This window comes from Enhydra lutris, unplaced genomic scaffold (assembly GCF_002288905.1).
Source record: "Enhydra lutris kenyoni isolate GAN:26980312 unplaced genomic scaffold, ASM228890v2 scaffoldscaffold21, whole genome shotgun sequence".
Classification (NCBI taxonomy): Eukaryota; Metazoa; Chordata; class Mammalia; order Carnivora; family Mustelidae; genus Enhydra; species Enhydra lutris.
The window spans coordinates 67,923,097-67,947,330 of NW_019154105.1; the positions used below are offsets into that span (position 1 = coordinate 67,923,097).

Consider the following 24,234-nt stretch of genomic DNA (forward strand, 5'->3'; position numbering starts at 1 on the left):
ATATTTTGATCTATTAGAAGAAATTGTATCCCAGGGGCGCCTGGGTGGCTCAGTGGGTTAAAGCCTCTGCCTTCGGCACAGATCATGGTCTCAGGGTCCTGGGATCAGGCCCCACATCGGGCTCTCTGCTCAGTGGGGGAGCCTGCTTCCCCTTCTCTCTCAGCCTGCCTCTCTGACTACTTGTGATCTCTGTCAAAATAAATAAATAAAATTTTTAAAAGAAGAAGAAATTGTATACAAAAATTCTTAAAGAAAAAAAACCCTATATGTATACAAAAAATAAGGTTAAATACAATGAAGGGATAAAATATGACTATAACAGTGAAGGTTTAAAGAGTTGTTGTTTTTTTTTTGAAAGGTATTGTTAAGATAAACTAGTTAAAAAATGTTAAAATAGGAAAGAGGAAAAGTTAAAAAAATAAAATAAGAAAATAAAATTTAAAAAAATTTAACTTTGCAAGACTAAAGGATCATGGGAGGAAAGTCATGATGCTTTGCTTTCCCATAGCTCTGGAGTTCCGCTGTTCTCATTGATTGGTGAACTTGGTCTTGGCTGGATGTTCTTGGCTAATCTGGGGGAGGGGACTGTTGCCGTGATTCTCAAATGTCTTTGCCTGAGGTGGAATTGCAGTGCCCTTGCCAGGGGCCAGGCCTAGTAATCTGCTCAGATTTGCACCCAGAAGCTTTTGTTCCCTAAACACTTTCCATAGAGCTCTGGAGGACGCCATGAAGATGGCAGCCTCCCAATCTGTGGCCCTGTAGGAACTGAGAGCTTGGGGCTCCACTCCTCAGTGTGCCCTCAGAGAGAAGCAGTCAGTCCACCCCCCCACCCCCGTCTCCCTGGTCTCCCACTGCACTCTGAGCTCACCCGGCCTGTGACTGAGCATTTCTGTCTCTGGCACATGCCCCCATTGGGAGTTTCCAAACCCAGCAGTTTCCTGCCACGCGTTCCTGCGTTGCTCCTCCTGGAGGAGGAAGAAGGGGGTCTCTCTGGATCTGCTGCTTGTTGGGTCCCTGCTCAAAGAGCAGTGGACCAACTGTGCCTTGGATCACGGTTTAAGGTAACCCGATCTGAAAGCTTACTCCTCAGCTCTGTCTCTGTAGCTGGCTTCCCCAATCTGATACCTGGGAGCTTTGCCACAATCAGACACCACTGGTCTTTCTGTGACCCTGAAGGTCCTGAGACCACATTGTCCCCACGAGGCCTCCAGCCCTGCTTAGCCTCTGGAGTGATGTCCCTCAGTGGAGCTGACTTCTAAAAGCTCTGATTTTGTGCTCCGCTGCTCCACTGCTTGCTGGGAGCTGGCCCCTCCGCCTGTGGTCTGTCTTCCCATCGCTTCAGATTTACTTCTCTGCAAGTCCTACCTTCCAGAAGGTGGTCGATTTTCTGTTCCTAGAATTGCTGCTCTTCTCTCCTATCTCCTATTGAGTTTGTAGGTGTTCAGAATGGTTTGATAACTATCTTGCTGAACTCCTGGGACCTAATATCATTTCAGTCTGCTACTCCTCTGCCATCTTGCTTCTTCCTATTATTATTATTATTATTTTAATTTGATGGAGAGAGAGAGTGCATGCTCACAAGCAGGGGGAGCAGCAGGCAGAGGAAGAGGGAGAAGCAGGTGCCCTGCTGAGCAGGGATGGGGCTTGATTCCAGGACCCTGGAATCATGACCTGAGCTGAAGGCAGGCACTTAATGGACTGAGCCACCCAGGTGCCCCTAGAGTTTTCTACATACAAGGTTATGTCATTTGCGAAATACCATTTTACTTCCTATTTGGATCTTTTTCTTTTCTTTTTTTCCCCCTACTTGTTCTGCCTAGAATGTCTAGTCCTGTTTTGAATAGAAGTGTTGAAAGTGGGTACTGTTGACTTTTCCTGATCTTAGAGGCAAAGCTTTCAGCCTTTTACCATTGCATATGATGTTTGCTGTGGGTTTTCCAAATATGGTTTTTATTTTATTTATTTTTTAAAAAGATTTCATTTATTTATTTGACAGGGAGGGGGTGAGGGAGACAGCATGAGCCAGGGGGGAGAGGCAGAGGGAGAGGGAGAAGCAGACTCCTTACTGAGCAGGGAGCCTGACATAGGGCTTGGTCCAGGAACCCTGTGATCATCACCTGAGCTAAAAGCAAAAGCTTAACTAACTGAGTCACCCAGCTGCCCCAAATATGGCTTTTATTATGTGGAGATAGCCTTTTGCCTCCGTTGATATGGTTATGTGGTTTTCTCCCTTCATCCTGTTAGTGTGGTGTATTACACTGATCAGCTTTCTTTCTTTTTTTTTTTTTTAATTTTATTTATTTGACAGAGAGAGATCACAAGTAGGCAGAGAGGCAAGCGGAGAGAGAGAGAGGAAGAAGCAGGCTCCCCGCTGAGCAGAGAGCCCGATGCGGGACTTGATCCCAGAACCCTGAGATCGTGACCTGAGTAGAAGGCAGAGGCTTACCCCACTGAGCCACCCAGGCGCCCCCACTGATCAGCTTTCTTTTCTTTCTCCTTCTTCTTTCCTTTCTCTTTCTTTTTTCCTTTTTTCTTTTCTCTTCTCTTTTCTTCCAAGAAATATGTTTGTGAACTTAACTGCAGCAGGATAGTGTATTACCTAAATCTGTGTTTAACAAATCTAGTGAAAAATTGTCTGATTGGAAAAGTTTAATAACATTTTGTTCAGTCCAAGGTGTTGATGGTGACTCATAGATAGAAAATAAACATCGAGCACATATGTTGTGCTCCTTGTCACCCGAAAGGCTTAATTCTCATGCTGTTATTGTTAGATATTTATCAACAATTTTCTAATTGCCTTTAGGTAGTATAAATGAGAATAAATGATAGTATGTCAAGAACATGACCAATTTGTAACATGTAGAAAGTAGAACTAAAGTGAAAACAAATAATTCAGGACTTATCAGTACATAACTAAGATGCTGCTCAGTAATTGTCCAGTTTGTCTAGATATGCCTCTGATCCTTCTACACTGCTGTCCAGAAGATAAATATGCTGCACCTCTTATTCTTTTAAAAAGCCAGGGATAACCTTTGTCATGAGCATCACCTTTTCATTTTTTTTAAAGATTTTATTTATTTATTTGACAGAGACACAGCAAGAGAGGGAACACAAGCAGGAGGAGTGGGAGAGGAAGAAGCAGGGGGAGTGGGAGAGGAAGAAGCAGGCTTCCTGCGGAAAAGAGAGCCTGACGCGGGGCTTGATCCTAGGACCCTAGGATCCTGACTTGAGCCCAAGGCAGATGCTTAATGACTGAGCCACCCAGGAGCCTCAACTTTTCATTGTCTTTAAGAGATGAAACTTGCTAAAGTTTCCTGGTGGGAAGCTCACAAGAGTAGAAGTACTCTGGGCTATAATACTTGTTCATTATTGGGCACCAAGGGGAAGCAAGTTTTACATTAAACATTGAAAAACAGTATACTTTAAATCTGGTTCTGATGCTTTCTAGCTATGTTACTTTGGGCAAGTCATTTAATGTTCTGGTTTTCTTATCAGTAAAACTAAAATAAGACCTACCTTATAGGACTATTTATGTATTTATTCATTTAATCATTAGATATTTGTCACATGCCTAGTGTATGCTAGATGTTGTGATAGGCCCTGGAAATGCAGAAAGAATCAAGAAAGGCAGATTCCTATCTTTATGAAGTTTATATAATGGGTGCCTGGCTGGCTCAGTCGGTTAAGCATCTGCCTTTGGCTCAGGTCATGATCTCGGTGTCCTGGGATCACAACCCACATGGGGCTCCCTCCTCACCAGGGACTCTGCTTCTCCCGCTTCCTCTGCCACTACCTCCCCACCCCGCACCCCACTCATGCTCTCGCTCTCAAATAAAGTCTTTAAAAAAAAAAAAGATGCTGATATGCTAGTTGAGAAAATAGGAATTGTAGCCTTTGTATAAAATATACAAAGTAGATGTATAGTAATTATGAGTTTTTATGTTGTAAGGATCATGATTTAACATATATAAAGAACATAGCATAATCTTTTGCATTTACTTGGTACTCAGAAGATGGAAGTATCATCTACCATTGCCACTTAAGTGTTTGTTTATTGAGCATCTTCTGTGTAGGAATGGAGTGTGTATGCACAGGCACTGTGGGTTATGTTTTTCCATTTCTCCCAATATTGAGTATCGTATATTCATTTCACAAGCATGTGTGCAGTGTCAGTGTTGTGCCAGGCTCTGGAGCAGTGTTAATCCAGTATAATTAGAGTGAAGAGTGTAGAGAATAACATAGGAAGTGGCTATAAAGTTAAATTGGGGGCAGATTGTGACTACCTTTACTACCTTAATAAAGGTGTTAACTGCACATTCTTTTAAGCACGAGGCTAGGGGAATGCCAAGATGATCAAGGTCCAGTTCTTTCTCTTCAAATTGTGGAATCACAATTTGCACATAAATGATCACTTTTTTTCTTCCTTAGCAATTTGGATGCCTTTTTTTTTTTTCCTTGCCTGATCACTGTTGCTAGGACTTCTAGTACTATGAAGAGTAAAAGTGGTGAGAGTGGACATCTTTGTCTTGTTACTGATCTTAGAGGAAAATCTCAGTTTATCACCATTTAATATGATGTTAGCTGTGGGTTTTTCATATATGGCCTTTACTATGTTGAGGTATGTTCTCTTTAAATCTACTTTGTTGAGCAGTTTTTTGTTTTTGTTTTAGATTTTGTTTGACAGTGCGAGAAAGAGAGCAAGAGGGCACATGCAGGGAGAGGGAGATGCCTGCTGAGCAAGGAGCCCGATACGGGGCTTGGTCCCAGGACCTTGAGATCATAACCTGAGCGCAAGGCAGATGCTTAACTGACTGAGGCCAGGTGCCCCTGTTGAATGGATGATGTACTTTGTCAGATGCTTTTTCTGCATCTATTGATATGGTCTTATGGATTCTACCCATTCTCTTATTAATGTGATGTATCACATTGATTTTTGAATATTAAACCACTGTTGGATCCCTAGAGTAAATCCCATTTGATCATGGTAAAAGATTTTTTAAAAAAATGTATTGTTGGATTCAGTTTGCTAATATTTTGTTGAAGAGTTTTGCATGCATGTTCACCAGAGATCCTGGAGTTTCTTCCTTCCTTCCTTCCTTTCTTTCTTTCTTTCTTTCTTTCTTTTTTTCTTTCTTTCTTTCTTTCTTTCTTTCTTTCTTTCTTTCTTTCTTTCTTTCTTTCTTTCTTCTTTCTTTCTTGTCTCAGCCTAGTGAATATCTTTCTTTCATGTGATTGATTGATTTCTTTCTTTCTTTCTTTCTTTCTTTCTTTCTTTCTTTCTTTCTAAGTCTTTATCTGGTTTTGGTTATCTGGAGAATGCTGGCCTCATAGAATGAATTTGGAAGCTTTCCTTCCTCTTCTATTTTTTTGGAATAGTTTCAGAAGGATAGGTACTAACTTGTCTTTATTTTTTTTAATTTTTGATTTTTTTTTAAGAGTGGGAGAGGAGGGGCAGAGGGAGAGAGAATGTTGTTTTTTGTTGTTTTTTTTTTTTTTTTAAGATTTTATTTGACCCAGAGAGAGCACAAGAAGGGGCGTGGCAGGGTGAAGGAGAAGCAGGCTCCCCACTGAAAAGGAAGCCCAGTGCAGGACTCAGTACCAGGACCTTGGGATCATGACCTGAGCCGAAGGCAGACGGTTAACCAACTGAGCCACCCAGGCACCCTAGTATTTCTTCTTGATTTAGTTTTGAGAAGTTATATGTTCCTAGGAATGTATCCATTTCTTCAAGGTTGTCCAGTTTGTTGGTATACAATTTTTGATAATATTCTGTTATAATCCTTTGTATTTCTGTGGTGTCTTTTTTTCCCCTTTCACTTCTTATTTTATTTATTTGAGTTCTCTTTTTCTCTGTCTCTTTTTGAGGAGTCTAGCTAAAGAGTTATCAATATTGTTTACCTTTTCAAAGAATCAGGTCCTGGTTTCATTGACCTGTTTTATTGTTTTTTAGTCTCTCATTTATTTCTGCTCTAATCTTTATCATTTCTGAAAGGTTGTTTGAAGTTTTTTTTTTCCTCCTGCTTGTTGAGGTAGACCTGGGTTGCTGTAATCTTCTCTGTTAGAACAGCTTTTGCTGCATCCCAAAGATTTTGGACTGTTGTGTTTTCATTTTCATTTGTCTCCCTGTATTTTTTTGTTCCATCTTCAATTTCTTGATGGATTCATTCATTGTTTAGTGGTAAGCCTCTGTATATTTGTGTTCTTTCCAGAATTTTTTTTCATGTGATTGATTTCTAGTTTCATACTGTTGTGGTCAGAAAAGATGCATGGTATGACTTTGATCTTTTTGAATTTAAGACTTCTTTTGTAGTCTAATGTGGTCCACTGTGGAGAATGTTCTAAGAATGTGTAGGGGTGCTTGACTGTCTCACTCAGTAGAACATGCGACTCTTAATCTCAGGATGGTGAGTTCCAGCCCATGTTGGTTGCGGAGCCTACTTGAAAAAAAAAAAAGAAGAAAAAAAAAAGAATGTGTATTCTGCTGTTTTTGGATATTATGTTCAGAATATACTGTTAGTTCCATCTGGTCCAGTGTGTCATTCAAAGCCACTGTTTCGGGGCAGCTGGGTGGCTCAGTTGGTTAAGGGTCCTGCCTTTGGCTCAGATCATGATCTCAGGGTCCTGGAATCAAGCCCAGAGTCAGACTCCCTGTTTAGTGGAGGGTCTGCTTCTCCCTCTATCTCTGACCTCCCTTCCCCCACTTGTGCACTCTCTCTCAAATAAATAAAATGTTTAAAAAAAGGGGGGGCACTATTTCCTTGTTGTTTTTCTGTCTGGATAATCAATTGGTTGTTAGAGTCCCTTGCTAGTATTAGTATCAATGTCTTCTCTTATGTCTATAAATAGTTGTTTATATATTTGATGCTCCTATGTTGGGTATATTGTAAATATTATAAATATTTACAATTGTTATATCTTGTTGGAGTGTTCCCTTTGTGATTATGTAGTGTCTTTCTCTCATTTTTTAAAAATTTTTAAAAAGATTTTATTTGAGAGAGTGCGAGTGTGGGCAAGCACGAGTGGCGGGCAGAGGCAGAGGGAGAAGCAGACTCCCCACTGAGCAAGGCGCCTGATGCAGGGCTTGACCCCAGGACCCTGAGATTTTGGCCTGAGCTGAATGTAGATGCTTGACCAACTGAGCCTTCCAGGTACTCTTCTTTGTCTCTTGTTATTGTCTTTGTTTTAATGTCTGTTTGTCTGATACAAGTATTGGTACCCCAGTTTTCTTTTCGCTTCTGTTTGCATGATCCCTTCACTTTTCCATCCTTTCACTTTTTTTTTTTTTTAAAGATTTTATTTATTTATTTGTCAGAGAGAGAGAGAGGGAGAGAGAGCAAGCACAGGCAGACAGAATGGCCGGCAGAGGCAGAGGGAGAAGCAGGCTCCCTGATGAGCAAGGAGCCCGATGTGGGACTCGATCCCAGGATGCTGGGATCATGACCTGAGCCGAAGGCAGCTGCTTAACCAACTGAGCCACCCAGGCATCCCCCATCCTTTCACTTTTAATCTACATCTTTTTTTTTAATGTCTCAAATGGGTCTCTTATAGGGAGCATATCGATGTGTCTTGCTTTTGTATCCATTCAGTCACACTATGTTTTTTGATTGGACCATTTAGTAAATTTACAATCAAAGTAATTGTTGATAGGCATATGCTTATTGCTGTTTTGTTAGTTGATTTATGGTTGTTTTGTAGTTCTTTTTTTTTTTTTTAAAGATTTTATTTATTTATTTCACAGAGATCACAAGTAGGCAGAGAGGCAGGCAGAGAGAGAGAGAGGAGGAAGCAGGCTCCCCGCTGAGCAGAGAGCCCGATGCGGGGCTCGATCCCAGAACCCTGAGATCATGACCTGAGCCGAAGGCAGAGGCTTAACCCACTGAGCCACTCAGGCGCCTCCTTTTTTTTTTTTTTTTTGCCTCCTTATCATTTGATGGCTTTCTTTAGTGATAAGCTTGGATTCCTTTCTCTTTATATTTTGCTTATTTATTATAGGTTTTTGATTTGTGGTTACCATTAGGTTTATATATAATATGTTATGCATGTAATAGTCTGTAGTAGGCTGATGGTTGCTTAAGTTTGAATCCATTTGAAAGCACTAAGTTTTTATTCCTCCCAGCCCCGTGTTTTATGTATATATCATAATTTATATCCTTTTTATTTTGTGAATCCCTTGACTGATTTTTTTTATAGATATCATTGATTTTGCTGCTTCTGTACTTTTTCCTCTATACTGGTTTTACAGATGATTAATCTGCTTATTACTTTATGTTTATATGTACCTGTGAAAATTTTTTCTTTCCTTATTTGCTTACTCCTGATTATGGCCTTTACTTTTTATTCACAGAATTCCCTTTAATGTTTTTGTGAAGCTGGCTTAGTGATGATGAGTTCCTTTAGGTTTTGTTTGTCTGGGAAACTCTGTCTCTCCTATTCTGAATGATAACCTTGCTGGGTAGAGTATCCTTGGCTGTAGGTTTTTTCCTTTCAGCACTTTGAATAGGTCATGCCACTCCTGTCTGCCTGGAATGTTTCTGCTGAAAAATCAGCTGACAGGCTTTTGGGGTTTCCCTTGTATGTAACTGTTGTCTTTTCTCTTCCTGCTTTTAAAATTCTGTCACTACTTTTTGCTGTCTTTGTGTAGACCTCCTTGGGTTGATTTTGTCGGGGGCTCTCTCTGGATCCTGAATCTAGATTTCTTTTCCTTCCCCAGATTCAGGAAGTTTTTAGCTATTAAGTTGTCAAATTCTCAGCCGCCTTTTCCCTCTCTTCTCTTTCTGGGATCCTTATAATGCAAATGTTATTATACTTGATGTTGTTGAGTTCCCTTAATCTATTCTCATTTTTTATGTTTTCTTTTTTGCTCTTCAGCTTGGTTGCATTCCATTACTCTGTCTTCCAGCTCAGCGATCCATTCTTCTGCCTCCTCTAATTTGCTGTAGATTCCCTTTAGTATATATATTTTTTCAGTGATTGGGTTAGCTCTGATTTTTTTTTTTTAAATATTCTCTGTCTCCTTGTTAAAGGTCTCACTGAGGTCCTCCACTCTTTTCTCAGCCTAGTGAGTATCTTTATGACCATTATTTTGAATTCTCAATCAGGTGTGTCACTTATCCCCGTGTCACTTAGGTCTCTTGCTGTGATTTTGTCCTGTTCTTTCATTTGGGGTGTACTCCTCTGTCTCCTCATTTTGTCTGAATCTCTAAGTTTGTTTCTGTGTTAGGAAGTTCAGTTTTGTCTCCTGATCTTGAAAGTAGTGGCTTTAGGAGGAGGTCCTCTAGTGCCCTGCCTGGTCCCCTGTTCACCAGCACCTGGCGCTTCAGGGCTGCCTTCTGTTAGTGTTGTGTGTACCCCGCTCTTGTGCCTGAGCTGTGCTTGCCTTCTAGTTGGCTGCAGTGGTCCCCTTTGCCTGTGTGAGTGGGGTTTAGTCTCTGTGTTAAGGGGCCAGTCTGGGGCTGCCTTCGGCTTCTACTTGGTTCAGACCAGATGCCTGCCCTCAGCCTGTTTGCTAGAACTGTGGTTGCACTGAATTGCAGGGTGCTTTCCCTGTTGTCCCCTGCGAGGCTTTTATGGGTGGGCGCCAGCTGCAGTCAGACCAGATCCTGCCCCATCTGTTTGTTAGGGCTGCAGTCTCCCTGAACTACAGAACTCTTTCTTCACATTGCTGTGTGGGAGGTTTTTGTTCATGGATGGGGCAGCCATCAGTCTGCACCCAGCCTATCATTGGGGCTGCAGTGGAACTGGTGTCTCTGGTTGTCTTCCCTTCTCCCTTCACAAAGTGACTTCAAAGTAGGAGTCACTTTGGTGTTGGCTACTGTCAGGGCTGCTTTCTGAATGAGACGTTAGCACCTTGGAGGGACTCCTGCTCAGTAGGGCAGGTTGGATGGGGTGGATCCACAGGAGAATGTGGGGCAGGGGAAGGGGCGTGGTGCTGGCAAGCTGGGTAGTGAGTGTTCATGCTGGTTCCCACAAATGTCTGGGTATCTGGGGTGGCAGGGAGGGGAAGAGAAATGGTGCCCACTAGCTCTTTTCTTTTTGGACAAGGCTGCTAAGAATCCCTGCTCTCCATTGCGTGTTCTGAGATCGGTAAAGAAACTTCCTATATACACCAGGCACTTTTCAAATGCTGCTTCTAGGTGGAACTGTTTGTTGTGCTGTCTCTCTAAGGGTGGAGACTCCGTGTTCTTGGTGATAGTCCCCACTGATGGTCCCTTCCGTTTGTGGTTATTCTTGCAGGTTACTTTGGTCCCCAACTGGGACTCTGCCCTTCCTACCATTTTTCATTTTTCTGTGTGACCTTCCCTCTGTAGTTAACTGTAGAGAGTCTTTGGTTCATTCTCTGGATTAATTACACTGATGCTTAGATGATCACTTCTTGAAGCAAGTTTTGAAAGGGATGGAGGGATGCGTAGTGGGGAAATACTGAACTCAGTACGTATATAGGTAAGCCAACTTGAGTTTCCGAACCAGAACACTGGTATTACAGTGTCAACTACTTTTTTTTTTTTTTAATTCAGATATAGTTAACATATCATTGTATTAGTTTCAGGTATGCCACATAATGATTTGATGCTTGTATATATTAAGAAATATAATAATCACCACAATATGTTAACATTCATTGATCAATTTTTTTATGTTTATAATAGCTTTACATTCCAGTAAAAAAATTCCACTTGGTTGTGGTGTATAATGCTTTTAATATGCTGCCTAATTCGGTTTGCTAGTGTTTTATTGAGGACTTTTGCATCTGTGTTCATTGTGGATGTTAGTCTGTAATTTTCTTTTCTCACAGGGTCTTTGTCTGGCTTTGGTGTCAGGGTAATGCTGACCTCACAGGATGAGTTGAGAGGTGTTCCCTCCTCTTTTTTGTTTGTTTTGTTTGAAAAGTTTATGAAGGATTAAAATTCTTCAAATGTTTGCTAGAGTTCACCTGTGAAGCTATCAGTTCCAGGGCTTTTCTTTGTTGGAAGAGTTTTGATTACTGATTCAGTCTCCTTACTAGGTAGAAGTGTATTCAGTTTTTCTATTTCTCTGTGATTTATTTAGTAGGTTTTGTGTTTCTTGGAATTTGCTCATTTCATTTCAGTTACCAATTTGCTGGTGTACAATTGTTCATAGTATTATAATTCTTTTTATTTCTGTAGAATTGGTAGTAATGTCCCCACTTTCATTTCTGATTTTAGTAATTTGTCTTTTTTCTTTAGTCTGTCTAGCTAAAGGTTTGTCAGTTTTGTTCATCTTCTAGAAAAATCAGCTATTGGTTTTGATTTTTCTCCCCCCCCCCCATTTCACTTTGCTCTAATCTTCTATGATTTCTGCCCTTCTGCTAGCTTTGGTTTTAGTCTGTTCTTGTTTGTTTATTTATTTATTTATTTATTTAAAGATTTTATTTATTTATTTGACAGACAGAGATCGCAAGTAGGCAGAGAGGCAGGCAGAGAGAGGGGGGGGAAGCAGGCTCCCCGCTGAGCAGAGAGCCCGATGTGGGACTCGATCCCAGGACCCTGAGATCATGACCTGAGCCGAAGGCAGAGGCTTAACCCACTGAGCCACCCAGGCGCCCCTGTTCTTGTTTTTTTAGTTTCTTAAGCTATAAAGTTAGGTTGCTGACTGGAGATCTTTAATTATAAAGGCAAGTGTGTATAGCTATAGATTTTCCCCTTAACATTGTTTTCACTGGATCCCATAAGTTTTTAAATTTTCTCTAAGTGTTGCTTAATTTTCTTGTGAGTTCTTCTTTGATCAATTGATTTAAAATTGTGTTGGTTAATTTCCACAGTTTTGCGTATTTTCCAGATTTACTTCTGTTGTTGTTAAGATTTTATTTATTCACGGGTACCTGGGTGACTCAGTTTTAAGCATCTGCCTCTGGCTTGGGTCATTATCCCGGGGTCCTGGGATTAAGCCCTGCATCAGGCTCCCTGCTCCCTCTCCCCCTGCTTGTGTTCCCTCTCTCGCTGTGTCTCTCTCTGTCAAATGAATAAATAAAATCTTTTTTTAAAGATAAAAATTTTTATCTTTATTTTTTATCTTTTTTAAAATTTTTATCTTTTTTTAAAGATAAAAATTATATCTTTATTTATTCACTTGAGAGAGGGACACACAGCACAGGCAGGGGGAGAGGGAGAAGCAGACTCCCAGCTGATCTGGGAGCCTGACATGGGGCTCCATCCCAGGACCCTGAATCACGAGCTGAAGGCAGACGCTTAACTGACTGAGCCACCCCGGCGCCCCCTGTTGTTGATTTTTAATTTCATCCTGTTATGGTTGGAGAAGTCACTTTGAAGATAATCTGTATTTTATTTTATTATTATTTTTTTAAAAGATTTTATTTATTTATTTGACAGATAGAGATCACAAGTAGGCAGAAGCAGGCAGAGAGAAAGGAGGAAGCAGGATCCCCACTGAGCAGAGAGCCCGATGCGGGGCTCAATCCCAGGACCCTGAGATCATGACCTGAGCCGAAGGCAGAGGCTTTAACCCACTGAGCCACCCAGGCATCCGATAATCTGTATTTTTAAATCTATAATCTGTATTTTTAAATCTGCTGAGATTTGAGCTGCCTGGGTGGCTCAGTCGGTTAAGTGTTTGTCTTCGTCAGGCTCCTTGCTCAGCAGGAAGCCTGTTTCTCCCTCTGCTTGTGCTCTCTCTTGCTATCTCTCTCTGTCAAATAAATAAAATCTTAAAATAAAAAACAAAACCTGAGACTTAATAATGTGGTCTAACATACAGTCTGTTCTGGAAAATATCCCAAATGTACTTGAGAAGATCTTGTATGTGGCCATTGCTGGTGGGTGTTTTGTACATCTGTTAGATCTAGTTGGTTTACTGTAAGTCCTGTTTTCTTACTTAAGTCTGGTTCTTTAATCACTGTCGAGTGGAGTATCAATGTCTCTAACCGTTAGTGTAGAACTATTTCTCTCTTCAGTTGTCAGTTTTTGTTTCATATATTTTGCCAGTCTGTTAATATGTGCACAAATATGCTTATAATTGTTTTATCTTCTTCTTACTGTATTAAACCCTTTTTTACTGTATTAAACCTTCTTATTGGGGCGCCTGGGTGGCTCAGTGGGTTAAAGCCTCTGCTTTCAGCTCAGGTCATGATCTCAGGGTCCTGGGATCGAGCCCTGCATTGGGCTCTCTGCTCTGTGGGGAGCCTGCTTCCCTCTCTCTCTGCCTGCCTCTCTGCCTACTTGTGATCTCTCTCTGTCAAATAAATAAAATCTTTAAAAAAAACCACAAACCTTCTTATTGTATTAAACCTTTTTTTAATGTATAATGTTCTTTGTCTTCTGTAACCTTTTTTGCATTGAAGTATTTTGTCTCATATTAGAGGTACGCCTACTCTCCTTTGGTCACTACTTGGAATATGTTTTTCCATCCTTTTTACTTTCAGTCTGTTTGTGTCTTTGTATCTCAGGTGAGTCTCTTGTAGAAAACCTATAGTTGGATCTTTTATTTTATCCATTCTGCCAATTAATATTAATTCCATTAATACTTAGGGTAATTACTGATAAGGATGAATTAGATGTCTTATAGCCTTTTTGTTCCTCATTTTCTGCTTTACTGTCTTTGTGTTTATTCACATATTTGTAGTGAAGTATTAACTTTCTCATTTCTTTGTGTATATTCCACAGCTTTTTAAGTATATGTGCTGCCAAAGCGAGCAATGTTCTACAGCTTTTGTGTGTGAGTGTGTGTATGTGTTTACAACGGGAATTACGTTTAACATCCTAAAGTTACACTATTCTAAGTTGCTTATCAGGTTAGCTTAAATAACATAAAAAACTCTGCTCCTTTACAATTCTGTCCTCATCCCTTTCAGTTGTTGATGTCACAAAATTACATCTTTATACATCCTGTGCCCCCAAACATAAACCAATCTTTTAATTTTAGAATTAGTTATTTATTTAAGTAGGCCCCGCACCCAGTTTGGAGCTCAGTGCAGGACTTGAACTCACAACCCCAAGATCAAGACCTGAACCAAGACGAAGAGTCAGATCCCCAACTTGTTGAGCCACCCAGGAGACCCATAAACTAATCTTTTAAATACATTAGTAAATACATAAACTAATTAGTAAACACATAAACTAATCTTTTAAATACATTAGTCTCTTAAGTTACATGAAGAAATACGAGGTTATAAACCAAAATTACAATAATACTAACTTTTAGACTAGTAACTTTTAAAAAGTATCTTAGTCTTTTAAATCGTGTAGAAGGGAAAAATGGAATTATAAACTCTTGTTACAATAATACTAGCTCTCGTAGTTGCCCATGCGTTTACATCTTTATTTCTTCATACAGGTTTGAGTTACTGTCTGGTGTCCTTTAATTTCACCCTAAAGAACCCCCTTGAGCATTTTTTGCCAGGTGGGTCTTGTGGGGACAAACACCCTCAGCTTTGTTAATCTGGGAATGTTGTAGTTTCTCCCTCACTCTGGAAGTGCAATTTTGATGGATATAGGATTCTTGGTTTACAGTTTTTTCTTTTAGCATTTAAATATATGGGCTCACTGCTTTCTAGCTTTTGAAGTGACAGATGAGTAATCTCATGATTATCTCATTGAGGATCCCTTGGATGTGATGAGTAGCTTCTCTCTTGGCTGCCTTCAAGATTCTTTATCTTTGGCTTTCAGAAGGCCGATTATAATGTGTTCTGGTGTTGGCCTTTTTGTGTTCATCTTATTTCGAGTTTGTTGAGCTGCTTGGATGTTTATATTCATGTTTTTCATCAACTTTGGTAAGTTTTTTCTTCAAATGTTCTTTCTACCCCTTTCTCTCACTCCTTCTGAGACATCCACAGTTGTGTATGCTGGTCCGCTTGATGGTGTCCCACAGGCCCTAAGGGCTCTGTTCGCTTCAGTCTTTTTTTTCCTGTTCCTTAGCCTTGATGATTTTCCTTGTTCTAGCTTTAACTTTGCTGATACTTCTGCCAGTTAAAATCTTCCTTTGAATCTCTAGTGGATTTTTCATCTCAGTCATTGTACTTTTTAGCCTCAGAATTTTTTGGTTTCTTTTTAGGTTTTTAGAGACTCTTTATTCATATTTGCATTTTGTTCATATTACGCTTTGTTGACATTTTCCACATCTTTTCATTTTCTGTGTATTTTTTAAGATGGTGGTCTTAAAAAGTCTTTGTATAGAAGATCTGCCATCAGGTCTTTTAAAGGGATAATTCTGTTGATTTAATTTTTTTCCTTTGAATAGGCCATATTTTCCTGTGTCTTTGTGTGCCTTGTGTTTTTTTTTTTTTGTTAAGAACTGGACATTTGGATCTAATAGTGTTTTATGTCTGGAAATCAGATTCTTCCCCTTCAAGATTTTATGTTTTTTCCTTTGATTGTTGTAGGCCGTCTCTGTGCCAGGGATCAGCCTGAGGGGTAACTCAGGGTTTGCTCAGGTCTCTTCTGAGCCTGCACCTTTTTCTGGTCAAATGTGGGCACTTCCTAAATTTCTCTTTATATGTAGTTGCTTCTGAATGTCCTTGTCTTTATTTTGTGTGTGTATTTTTATTTTTATTTTATTTTATTATTATTTTTTTAAATAAAGATTTTATTTATTTGAGAGACAGAGATCACAAGTAGGCAGAGAGGCAGGCAGAGAGAGAGGAGGAAGCAGGCTCCCTGCAGAGCAGAGAGACCAATGCGAGGCTCAATCCCAGGACCCTGGGATCATGACCTGAGCTGAAGGCAGAGGCTTTAACCCACTGAGCCACCCAGGCGCCCCTGTGTGTGTATTTTTATGTACATATGTATATATATAAGTAACCAGGCCTGATATCCTTGTCTTTAGTGTCTGGTTCCCAAAGGGAGGAAAAGAGAAAAATGTAAGGAGGGAAAATGGCTCCCTCCCTTTAAATGTCCAAGTCACTTCAGCTAGAGGAGAGGGTCTTTGCAACCATGGGGGAGCAAAGTGGCTCTCTTCTCTGTGTCACCCTTGTGACAGGAAGCAGCATTCAATGATGAGAGCACAGATTTCTAGTGTTTGGAGGACAGGGTCTTTTTTGCCCGCCCTGGCTTCTGCAAGATGTGTGCTGGTTGCTGCAGAAACACATGCAGGTGGCTGGGTGTGGGAGATGCGCTAAGAGCTGAAATTGGTTGAAATTAACCTCAGTTGAAGGGCCAAGTCCTCCCCTGGAAGTTGGAATGCTTCAGTAGATTCCAGCTTTCCAAAATAATGACATTAGATGGATTTTGCCATTGCAGCTGTTTTTCAGGTGGGGAGATAGATTCCTGGTGCTTCCTGCTCCACCAGCTTCCCAGAATCCTTGAAGCTGTGTTAGGTTTTGTCCTTGTCTGTTCGCCTTGCTCTCCACTGCGCTCTTCTGGAGGGCAGGGAGCAGGCTGCTCTCTTATCGCTGCGTCCCAGGGTCCCTCTGAAGTGTTTGGCTCTTGTGTAAAGGCTCAGTTAATTGGCCTTAAAATTCCTGTTTGTTCTCATTCTCTTGCAGTCCCATAGGGGCTGGTCCCATGCAGCCCTGCACTGGGCTACGATGCTCAGGAAGGAGAGAGAAGGGGGACTATACTGGGTTGAACAGTGTGCCCTTCACCTCCAATTCATTTCCGTCTGGAACCTGTGAATGGGACCTCTTTTGGAAATCGAGTCTTTGCAAGATGTGATGAATTAGAATGATGTCATATGGATTAGGGTTGAATTGATGATTGGTGTCCTTATCAGAAGGCCATGTGAAGACAGAAGCAGACAGAAGTGGTGTGTACAAGCGCAGGATTACTGGCAACCACTAGAAACTGGAAGAGACAAAGATTCTTCCTTTTTGCTGTGGAAGAAGCATGGCCCTACTGATGCCTGGGTTTGGACTTCTGGCTTCCAGAACTGTGAGAGTAATATTCTGTTATTAGGGCAGCCTGAGCACACTAAGAGAAGAGGACCAGGGGGCTATGCCTCTTATTTTTAAGGCTGATCCACAAGACTACAGAATTCTTTACACTTTCGTATTCCCAGCTCCGTAGGGTAACGTTCCCTAGCAAACCTCCATGTGAGCTAGATTCTTTCTTTCTTTCTTTTTTTTTAAGACTTTATTTATTTGAGAGAGAGAGAGGGCAAACACACACACAGAAGCAGGGGTCACAGCAGGCAGAGGGAGAAGAAGGCTCCCCACTGAGCAGGGAGCTCAATGCGGGACTTGATACCAGGACACTAGGATCACGACCTGAGCCAAAGGCAGACATTTATCTGACTGAACCGCCCAGGCGCCCCCACCAGTCCTGAAATGGTCCAGCTGTGTGACTTCTGGGCATGTCTCTGTGGGGGTACGTGCACTCCATCAGCTGGAGGTGTGCTCAACAAACCTGGAATCTTCTCTGGGGTTCCAGGCTGCGGTTGGAAGGAACGAGGCATGTCTGTGCTGCTGTGGAACGAGGTAGTAGGAGCAAGGTGAAGGGCACGCTGTTGTTGGCCCCATCTGTGCATGAAGACTGCTGCTGTAGATGCTTAGACACATTCTGGAAAGATATGTGCCCAAATGGTGAAGAGGAAATACCTCTGGAAAGTGGTGCTTAAGGTGAAAGGGTCAGTGGGAACAGAGGGATTTTCATAGAATTTCCTTCTGTATGTTTGAACTTGTGACAACCACGTGCACTGTTTTTGCTTAAAGCAAAATAGGGGTCCTTAAGTAACACGGCCTGGCATCGCCTTCTGCTGGGGGTCCTGGAGTCTGTCCCTCCTCACAGCTGTGGGTGGGGTCGGGGGACACAAGCTGCCTGGGACTTGGCAGGGAGGCCAGCTCCCTTCCCTGCACGCCCTCCTGCCGAAGCCCAGCCTTGCTGGTTTTGCACCTGCAGGCCCCACTTGCTCACTCTGCCCACCTGCTCTCACTGCAGGCGCTGCAGGCTTCTTTGAAACGGAAAAGCACAAAATTAAGGCCAGACATCAAACAGACTGTAATTTTAAGGACTTCTTCTTCTTTTTTTTTTAAATGAAGTGATTGGGGTTGGGTGTATTCGTTTCCTGTGCCTGCTGTAACAGGTATAAACGGGGCTAGAATGGAAGCGGTGTCATCTGTCATCTTCTGCACTTCTAGAGGCCACAGCCTGAGCTGAAAGTGTCGGCGGGGCCACGCTCCCTCTGAGGCTCTGGGGGAGGGTCTCCCTCCACCTCTTACAGCTTCTGGGGGCTTTCGCGGCCCGTGCTGCATCTCTTTGCCCTCAGCCCCGTCCTCACTCAGGCTTGTGTCTGTGTCCGTACTTCCTTCTCCTAAGCACAGCAGTCACCGGATCAGGGCCTGTTCTAACACAGAATGGCTTCCTCTTAACTGGTTACATCTGCAAGGACCCTGCTTCTCAATAAAGTCCTATTCCAAGCACTGGGGGTTAGGACACGAGTGTACTTTGGGGGCTGGCCACTGCAGTTCGTAGCCTTTCCACGAAGAAGCCTTTGGAGCTACCACATTTAGTAATTTGGTGATGTACTGTCTAAAATTGTGAACTTGCTCGTGAAAGCTGAATTTTAGATGAACTTTCAGAAAGAACATCAGAAGCTGAGAAGCCCAGTTCATTATAGTTCCGAAGCTGACCTCTGAGCGACCCGGTCAGTCAGCGATGGCGGATCCGTGCTGCTGCTTCTCTTGCTTTATGAACATCTGTTTCTGGCCTTGCTTCTTTCACTCAAATAAACTGTGCTTTGAAATCTTCCATTTAGGAAATTGAGAGACTTTCAGAGCAACTAGAAGAGAAAGAGAAGGCAGCGCAGCAGCTGATGAGCCAGCCAGAGCACGAGCGGGAGAAGGAGGTGGCCCAGCTGCGGAGGAGCGTGGCAGAGAAGGAACGTGCCCGGGCTGCCAGCGACATCCTGTGCCGCTCCTTGGCTGAGGAGACCCATCAGCTGCGGAGGACTCTGGCCGCCACCGCCCACATGTGCCAGCATCTGGCTAAGTGTCTGGATGAACGACAGCGTGCTCAGGGGGACGTGGGGGACAAGAGCCCCGAGGTAAGCCCACGCCTGTGTGTGCAGAGGACGGAGAAGGCCTCACTGGGGTGGGAGACACTGTCAGGGCTGTACCATCCTGCAGCTGTCAGGGGGATTGGGGTGCCCAGAGCCCACTGCTCTTCTCAGCCTGAGACCCAGCTGTTGTGGCAAAGCCCAGCCACCCAGAGGTTTCTTCTAGAAGGAGGGAACATGCAAAATGTGATAGGAAGTGAGGGCAGCCTGTTTTACCAGCACCTGCCTCCCGGGATGGCCCTGAGCACTTTGGCCTCTTCAGCCTCATTCAGCTGAGGAGCAGAGGGCAGAGCTGGGGCTGCAGGCCTGCTCTGAGCAAGCTCGAGCCCTTGCACATTGGGCAGATGGCAAACTGCCCAGTCCATGCCCCAGCCTGCCACAAGGGCAGTGGGTGCCGGCCATGCCTGGGGCCTCCTGCATAGCTGGCCGGAGGCGTGCGGGGCAGGGTCCTCATGGAACAGGGTCCTCCCCAGGTGGCTCTCTGGAGCTGCCACCACATTCGTGTTGGAAACACACTCTGCGATGTTCCAGGGGAACAGGTCCTTTGCAGCATCTTCACTGAGAGCCCGTGTGGGAAGAAGCTTGATCTGAGAACCACCCGTTCCCATTGGTGGGGGGCGGGATTCCATGAAAAGAGAACCTCAGAAAGAACATCTGTGTATTTCAGAAGCCAGAGGATGAGTGGGCACGCTCATCTGACTTTGAGTCACTGTGTCATTTCCTTGTGGGAACTTGGAAGTAGCTATGCAGGAGGGGTGGCCTGGGGCTGCTGTGGGGTCGGTGAGGCCCCACCATCTTTTTCAGTCTGGGACGCAGCTGAGTCACCTGGGGCTTCCCGGGGCCTGCTCGGTGAGGACACACACTTCCTTTATCATTCAAGGGGAATTCTCAGAAACGAGTCACCAACATACAGCCCCCCATTCTGTTAAATGCACTGAATTTCTCGGATTCAGATGGGACTTCTCATGAGACTTTCCGCTTAGGTCTGCTCACCACTGTTAGGGTTGGTTTGGGATGTGGCTTTTAGGTGTGAACATGGTGTGGGTCAGATTGCTGCATATGGAACCACCGGGGCCGACTGTGACTCTGCAGACACGATGCTGTCATGGGCTTGGAGGAGGGGAGCTTGCTTCCTGGTCAGGCCTGCGCCAGGCAGCCCAGGGCCAGAGCCTTCCCTGCTGCACCACGGGGCTAAGCTGCCTACCCTCCTGACACCTGTGATGATGGAGGATCTGAGGCTGTGGGAGACCGTGCAACTGTGTGCGAGTCCACGGCAGGGGCGTGGAAACTGCTCTCCGTGGCGGGCCTGGGTGGGGCCAGAGCAAATTGCACCCCCCGCCCAACCTTTCGACTCTCTGCTTTGCTTCTCTCCTGAATGCACAGCTGCCAGGGGACGTGTTGCCAGATGTGGCGACCATCTGGGGCCTCAGTCTGCAGGTCTAGCTTCCTCCCTTCTTGCTGCGTGTGTCATGTTCAGCAACACGGCATCTTCCCCGTCCCTTCCTTCTGCAGCCAGAGTGTACATACACGGCCGCCTCTGTCCAGGCCGTTATTGAGAAGTTACAGGAAGAAAATCGACTATTACGACAGAAGGTGACTCATGTGAGTATCTGTCCCCTTTCATTCAACTGTAGGAGAGGGTCCTACCCTCTCAGTGGTGCTCAGGGCTCGTGTCCCCCTTGGGCCACTTGGGCTGCCACACACAGTCCGAGACCTACACATTTTGCCTAAGAGTGCAGAGACCCGGCCTGTGTTCTGCTGTCCCCCGGGTTAACTCGTGGGTCGAGAAAGGAGGTGCAGGAGTTTCTGTCAAGCATGGCTTTTAAGGCAGGAGAATGGCACCCAGTCCATTTCTGTGGAAGACAGTGGCTCGTGGATGTCTTCTCCACACCTTGCATGTCTGGTGGTCTCGGTGTCCCCTTGGGACAGAGCAAGCGAGGCAATGTGCATTTACGGGGAAGAACTCAGCAGCTCATTATTGCTCACAGAGAGCTTCCCGGCTTCGGCCGTGTCCCCTCAGGTGGAAGACCTCAATGCCAAGTGGCAGCGCTATGACGCCAGCAGGGACGAGTATGTGCGGGGGCTCCATGCACAGATGCAGGGGCTGCGGGTGCCCCCTGAGCCAGCCAGGCCCTCTTGCCCCGAGCTGATGAGGAAGGAGATTTCTAGGCTCAACAGGCAGCTGGAGGAGAAGATCCGTGCCTGCGCGGACGTGAGGCAGGAGCTGGTGGCCATGCGGGGGGCGCGTGACGCAGCGCTGGAACGGGTGCAGATGCTGGAGCAGCAGGTGTCCAATCGGGGTGCCTGGGGCCCAGTGGTGGGGGTGGTCCGTCCACGGGAACCTTCTCCTTCCCGAGTGGACGCGCCTCGGCACCGGGACAGCCCAGTGTCTCGCCTCCTTTCAGATCCTCGCTTACAAGGATGATTTCACCTCAGAACGCGCAGACCGAGAGCGGGCTCAGGGCAGGATTCAGGAGCTTGAGGAGGAGGTGGCCTCCTTGCGGCAGCAGGCATCCTGGACACAGGTAGGGCCCAAGCGCTTTTCTCCTCGTTTAGGCTTGGCGTTTCTCTTGTTTTCCTTCTCATGAATTTCGAGCGTCGGTCCAAGACGTTTGTCACAGTTCAAGCCCCTTTTGCCCCACTGGGGTCAGAGCTGCCTTGCCTGGCACCTGGGGCACAATGGCAGAAGTCCTCTGTCGTTGTGGTGTGACAGCGGAGGTGGCTGGCTGTGGGGCATGTCTTGGGCTCCGAGCTCCCTACCAGGCCTTCCTTCATATACGTCCCCTCCTTGCTGTGAGATGGGGACCTTTGTTACCCCATTCCGCAGACCTGGGTACTGAGGGCCCAGGTGCCCACTGGTGTCCCCCAACTCATGGCCTCTGTGCAGAGAGATGGGCCTTGTGGGCCACTGGGCCCACCACCCCACCCAGGGAGGCCTGGGAGGCCTGAGAATTGACGAAGTCTCTCACTGCGGGACCCCCGGCACCCACCTGCCTCTTCCCCTCTCTGCTCTGGCCCGCTCGCTGCCCTGCAGACGCCCTAGGAAAGCTTAGTTTCTTTAGCCCCTCAGCGAGTACCCACAACACCTCTGGCCCCGGAGTGAACCCTGAGCCCCTCAGAGAACTTCCGTCTGGACACAGACTGGGCAGTAGTAGCCCCTCTGGGGCTCAACGTACTGGGCGGACCTTGGAGCTGCCCCTTCTGGCCTGTGGCGTGGCCGCTGGGGTTCGTTGATGGCTCATGTGTTCCCCACGGTGGGCGGGGTATGGGAGTCATGGGGACCCCCTTTCTCACACTTGTGGACGCAGTCCATAGCAGTGGGCCTTGACAGAGGCAGCTGTTCTGACTTGTGGGTAAAGTGGGTGGGGACCGAGGCCGAGCTGTGTCCCTGAGTCTGCAGGAGCCCCTGCAGCCTCCTCGGTGTCCTGCGGGGGTTCCTGCTTCTCCTCGGGCGCTGGGACTACAGGTTGTGGTTGAGAATCCTGCCATGTGCACTGGGTGGGAACGGGGTGTTGTCTGGCTCGGCTGGGCGTTTCTTCCCACCATCTGCCTTGGCCTGTGGGTTTTCTTGAGGAAGCACGTGCTCTTGGGTGGAAAGATCATTAATGGTGTGGAAAGGTCAGTAGCCGTTCAGCGACTCAGGGTTAAGAGGAGTGACCAGAACCAGCTCCAGGTCCCATCCCTGGGAGCACACGCCGGGGTGTGGGCGTGTGGGCTCCGGTTCTGGTCAGAGCAGCAGCACGTGTGGGCTCTGGGCCACTTCAGGAAGTGGGGAGGGGTGCAAGTCCCTCGCAGGGATAGAAGAAACACCTCAAGTGCGAGAGCCCAGCACGTGATTTGGGGGACTCTAGGGCAACTCATGTACATGGACCCTTGCCTCTTTTCCAGGAGCGTCGAGAGCCAGGCTCCTGCCGGACTCACATAGGAAACAGAACCTCCAAGTACTTAGAGGCCGATGCTCTGGAGCTTGTGGCGCCCAGTGGACGGAGGGCTGGGACTGGATCTCAGGGGCTAGACTCCCCTGCTGAAGGCCGGTGCCCAGGGGCGGCCCGGAGAGGACAGGGGGATCTTCAGTGCCCTCACTGCCTGCGGACCTTTGGTGACGAGCAAGGCGAGGAGCTCTTCAGGCACGTGGCCGAGTGCTGCCAGTGAGCCCCATGCCGGGAGGGGGGAGAGCCCTCGAGATCTGGGACCCAGAATGGGCTGAGGGGACTTCTGATCCATCTTGGTCCTCCCTGGGTGATGGAACAGACTGGGGACATCTCCTGGGAGGGAGAGTGGCCCCCCAGCTGCCAGATTGAGGCCAGGAGCAGCCAAGAGCAGGGAGCCAGCCAATGCCACCAGCCCGTGCCGCCCACCCACACCTGGGGCATTGCAGCTGCTGGCAAGAGCGGGCTGCCTACGGGGATCACCCGTGTGGGCCCCAGGGTGAAAGGCGGCCTGCCTTGTTGTGTTGAATAAGGACCAGGAGGTTTGCAGAAGCGAGCATTGCGGCAGACCTTGCACCTGGGGGCCGGTGTCTGCCACCGCAGAGCCTTGCATCTGCTCAGTTGTACTGCAGTCGCCTTTGCCACGGATCTGCAAGTCAGGGGACATTTCATATGCACTTACTTTCATAATAAACGTACTTGCTCAGGTGACTGCTCTGCGAGTGCATCCTGGGGGCTGGGGCGCGGGGATGGCAGTATTCCCAGCCAGGCGGGACTTCAGACCAGCTGGTGAGGAGAAACACTCTCGTGTTTGCCACCTGCCAAGGGACCGAGATGGACTGGCCGGAATCCAGGCAGGCATGCCTGTCAAGGCCCACGGGACCTGGGGCCAGCCCAGCTTTGCCTCTGGGCTAGTTCAGCCCCACTCCAGGGTGTGAAGTCAAGGGCTGGAAATAAGGAGAGGAAGCAGGTGCGACAGCAAGGGGAAGGTATGGCTGTGTAGGGCCTGTCAGTGGAGCAGGGACAGAAATGAGAAGGCGGGAGGGGAGACCAACGTGCTGTGCTAATAAGCGTTTGTTTGCCAGGGTTCATTCATTTAACCCTTGTAGCAATTCCAGGATGTCAACAAAGACAAGGAAAATGAGGCACAGAGGGATTAATTCACTTGCCCAAGGTCACACAGTGGCTGAGTGACAAAGCTGGGATTTGAACCCGTGTTTTTAATTGCACAGTCTGTACTTCTTCCTGGAACTCACCCTTCCATGTGGTTAATAAGTTCTCCTCATGTCAGAGTTCAGATGTCACCTCCTCTGGGACTCCCTGTGCACCCATCTGTTGGAGCCCA

General features: G+C 45.8%; 1 protein-coding gene across 2 annotated transcripts in view; it reads left to right on the forward strand.

Moving 5' to 3' along the window:
- The window catches only part of LOC111148948 (TNFAIP3 interacting protein 2), a 39,905-nt gene extending 16,305 nt beyond the window's left edge, over nt 1-23,600 (forward strand). Inside the window, exons 2-6 of one of the 2 annotated variants that reach the window (XM_022505781.1) lie at nt 18,661-18,948; nt 20,473-20,562; nt 20,981-21,247; nt 21,366-21,485; nt 22,849-23,600. In XM_022505781.1, coding sequence (XP_022361489.1) covers nt 18,661-18,948; nt 20,473-20,562; nt 20,981-21,247; nt 21,366-21,485; nt 22,849-23,112 — 1,029 coding nt within the window. In that variant the 3' untranslated portion in view covers nt 23,113-23,600. The remainder of the gene's footprint in view (nt 1-18,660; nt 18,949-20,472; nt 20,563-20,980; nt 21,248-21,365; nt 21,486-22,848) is intronic. The other variant, XM_022505782.1, reaches the window with a different exon arrangement.
- The last annotated feature ends 634 nt before the right edge of the window (nt 23,601-24,234 follow it).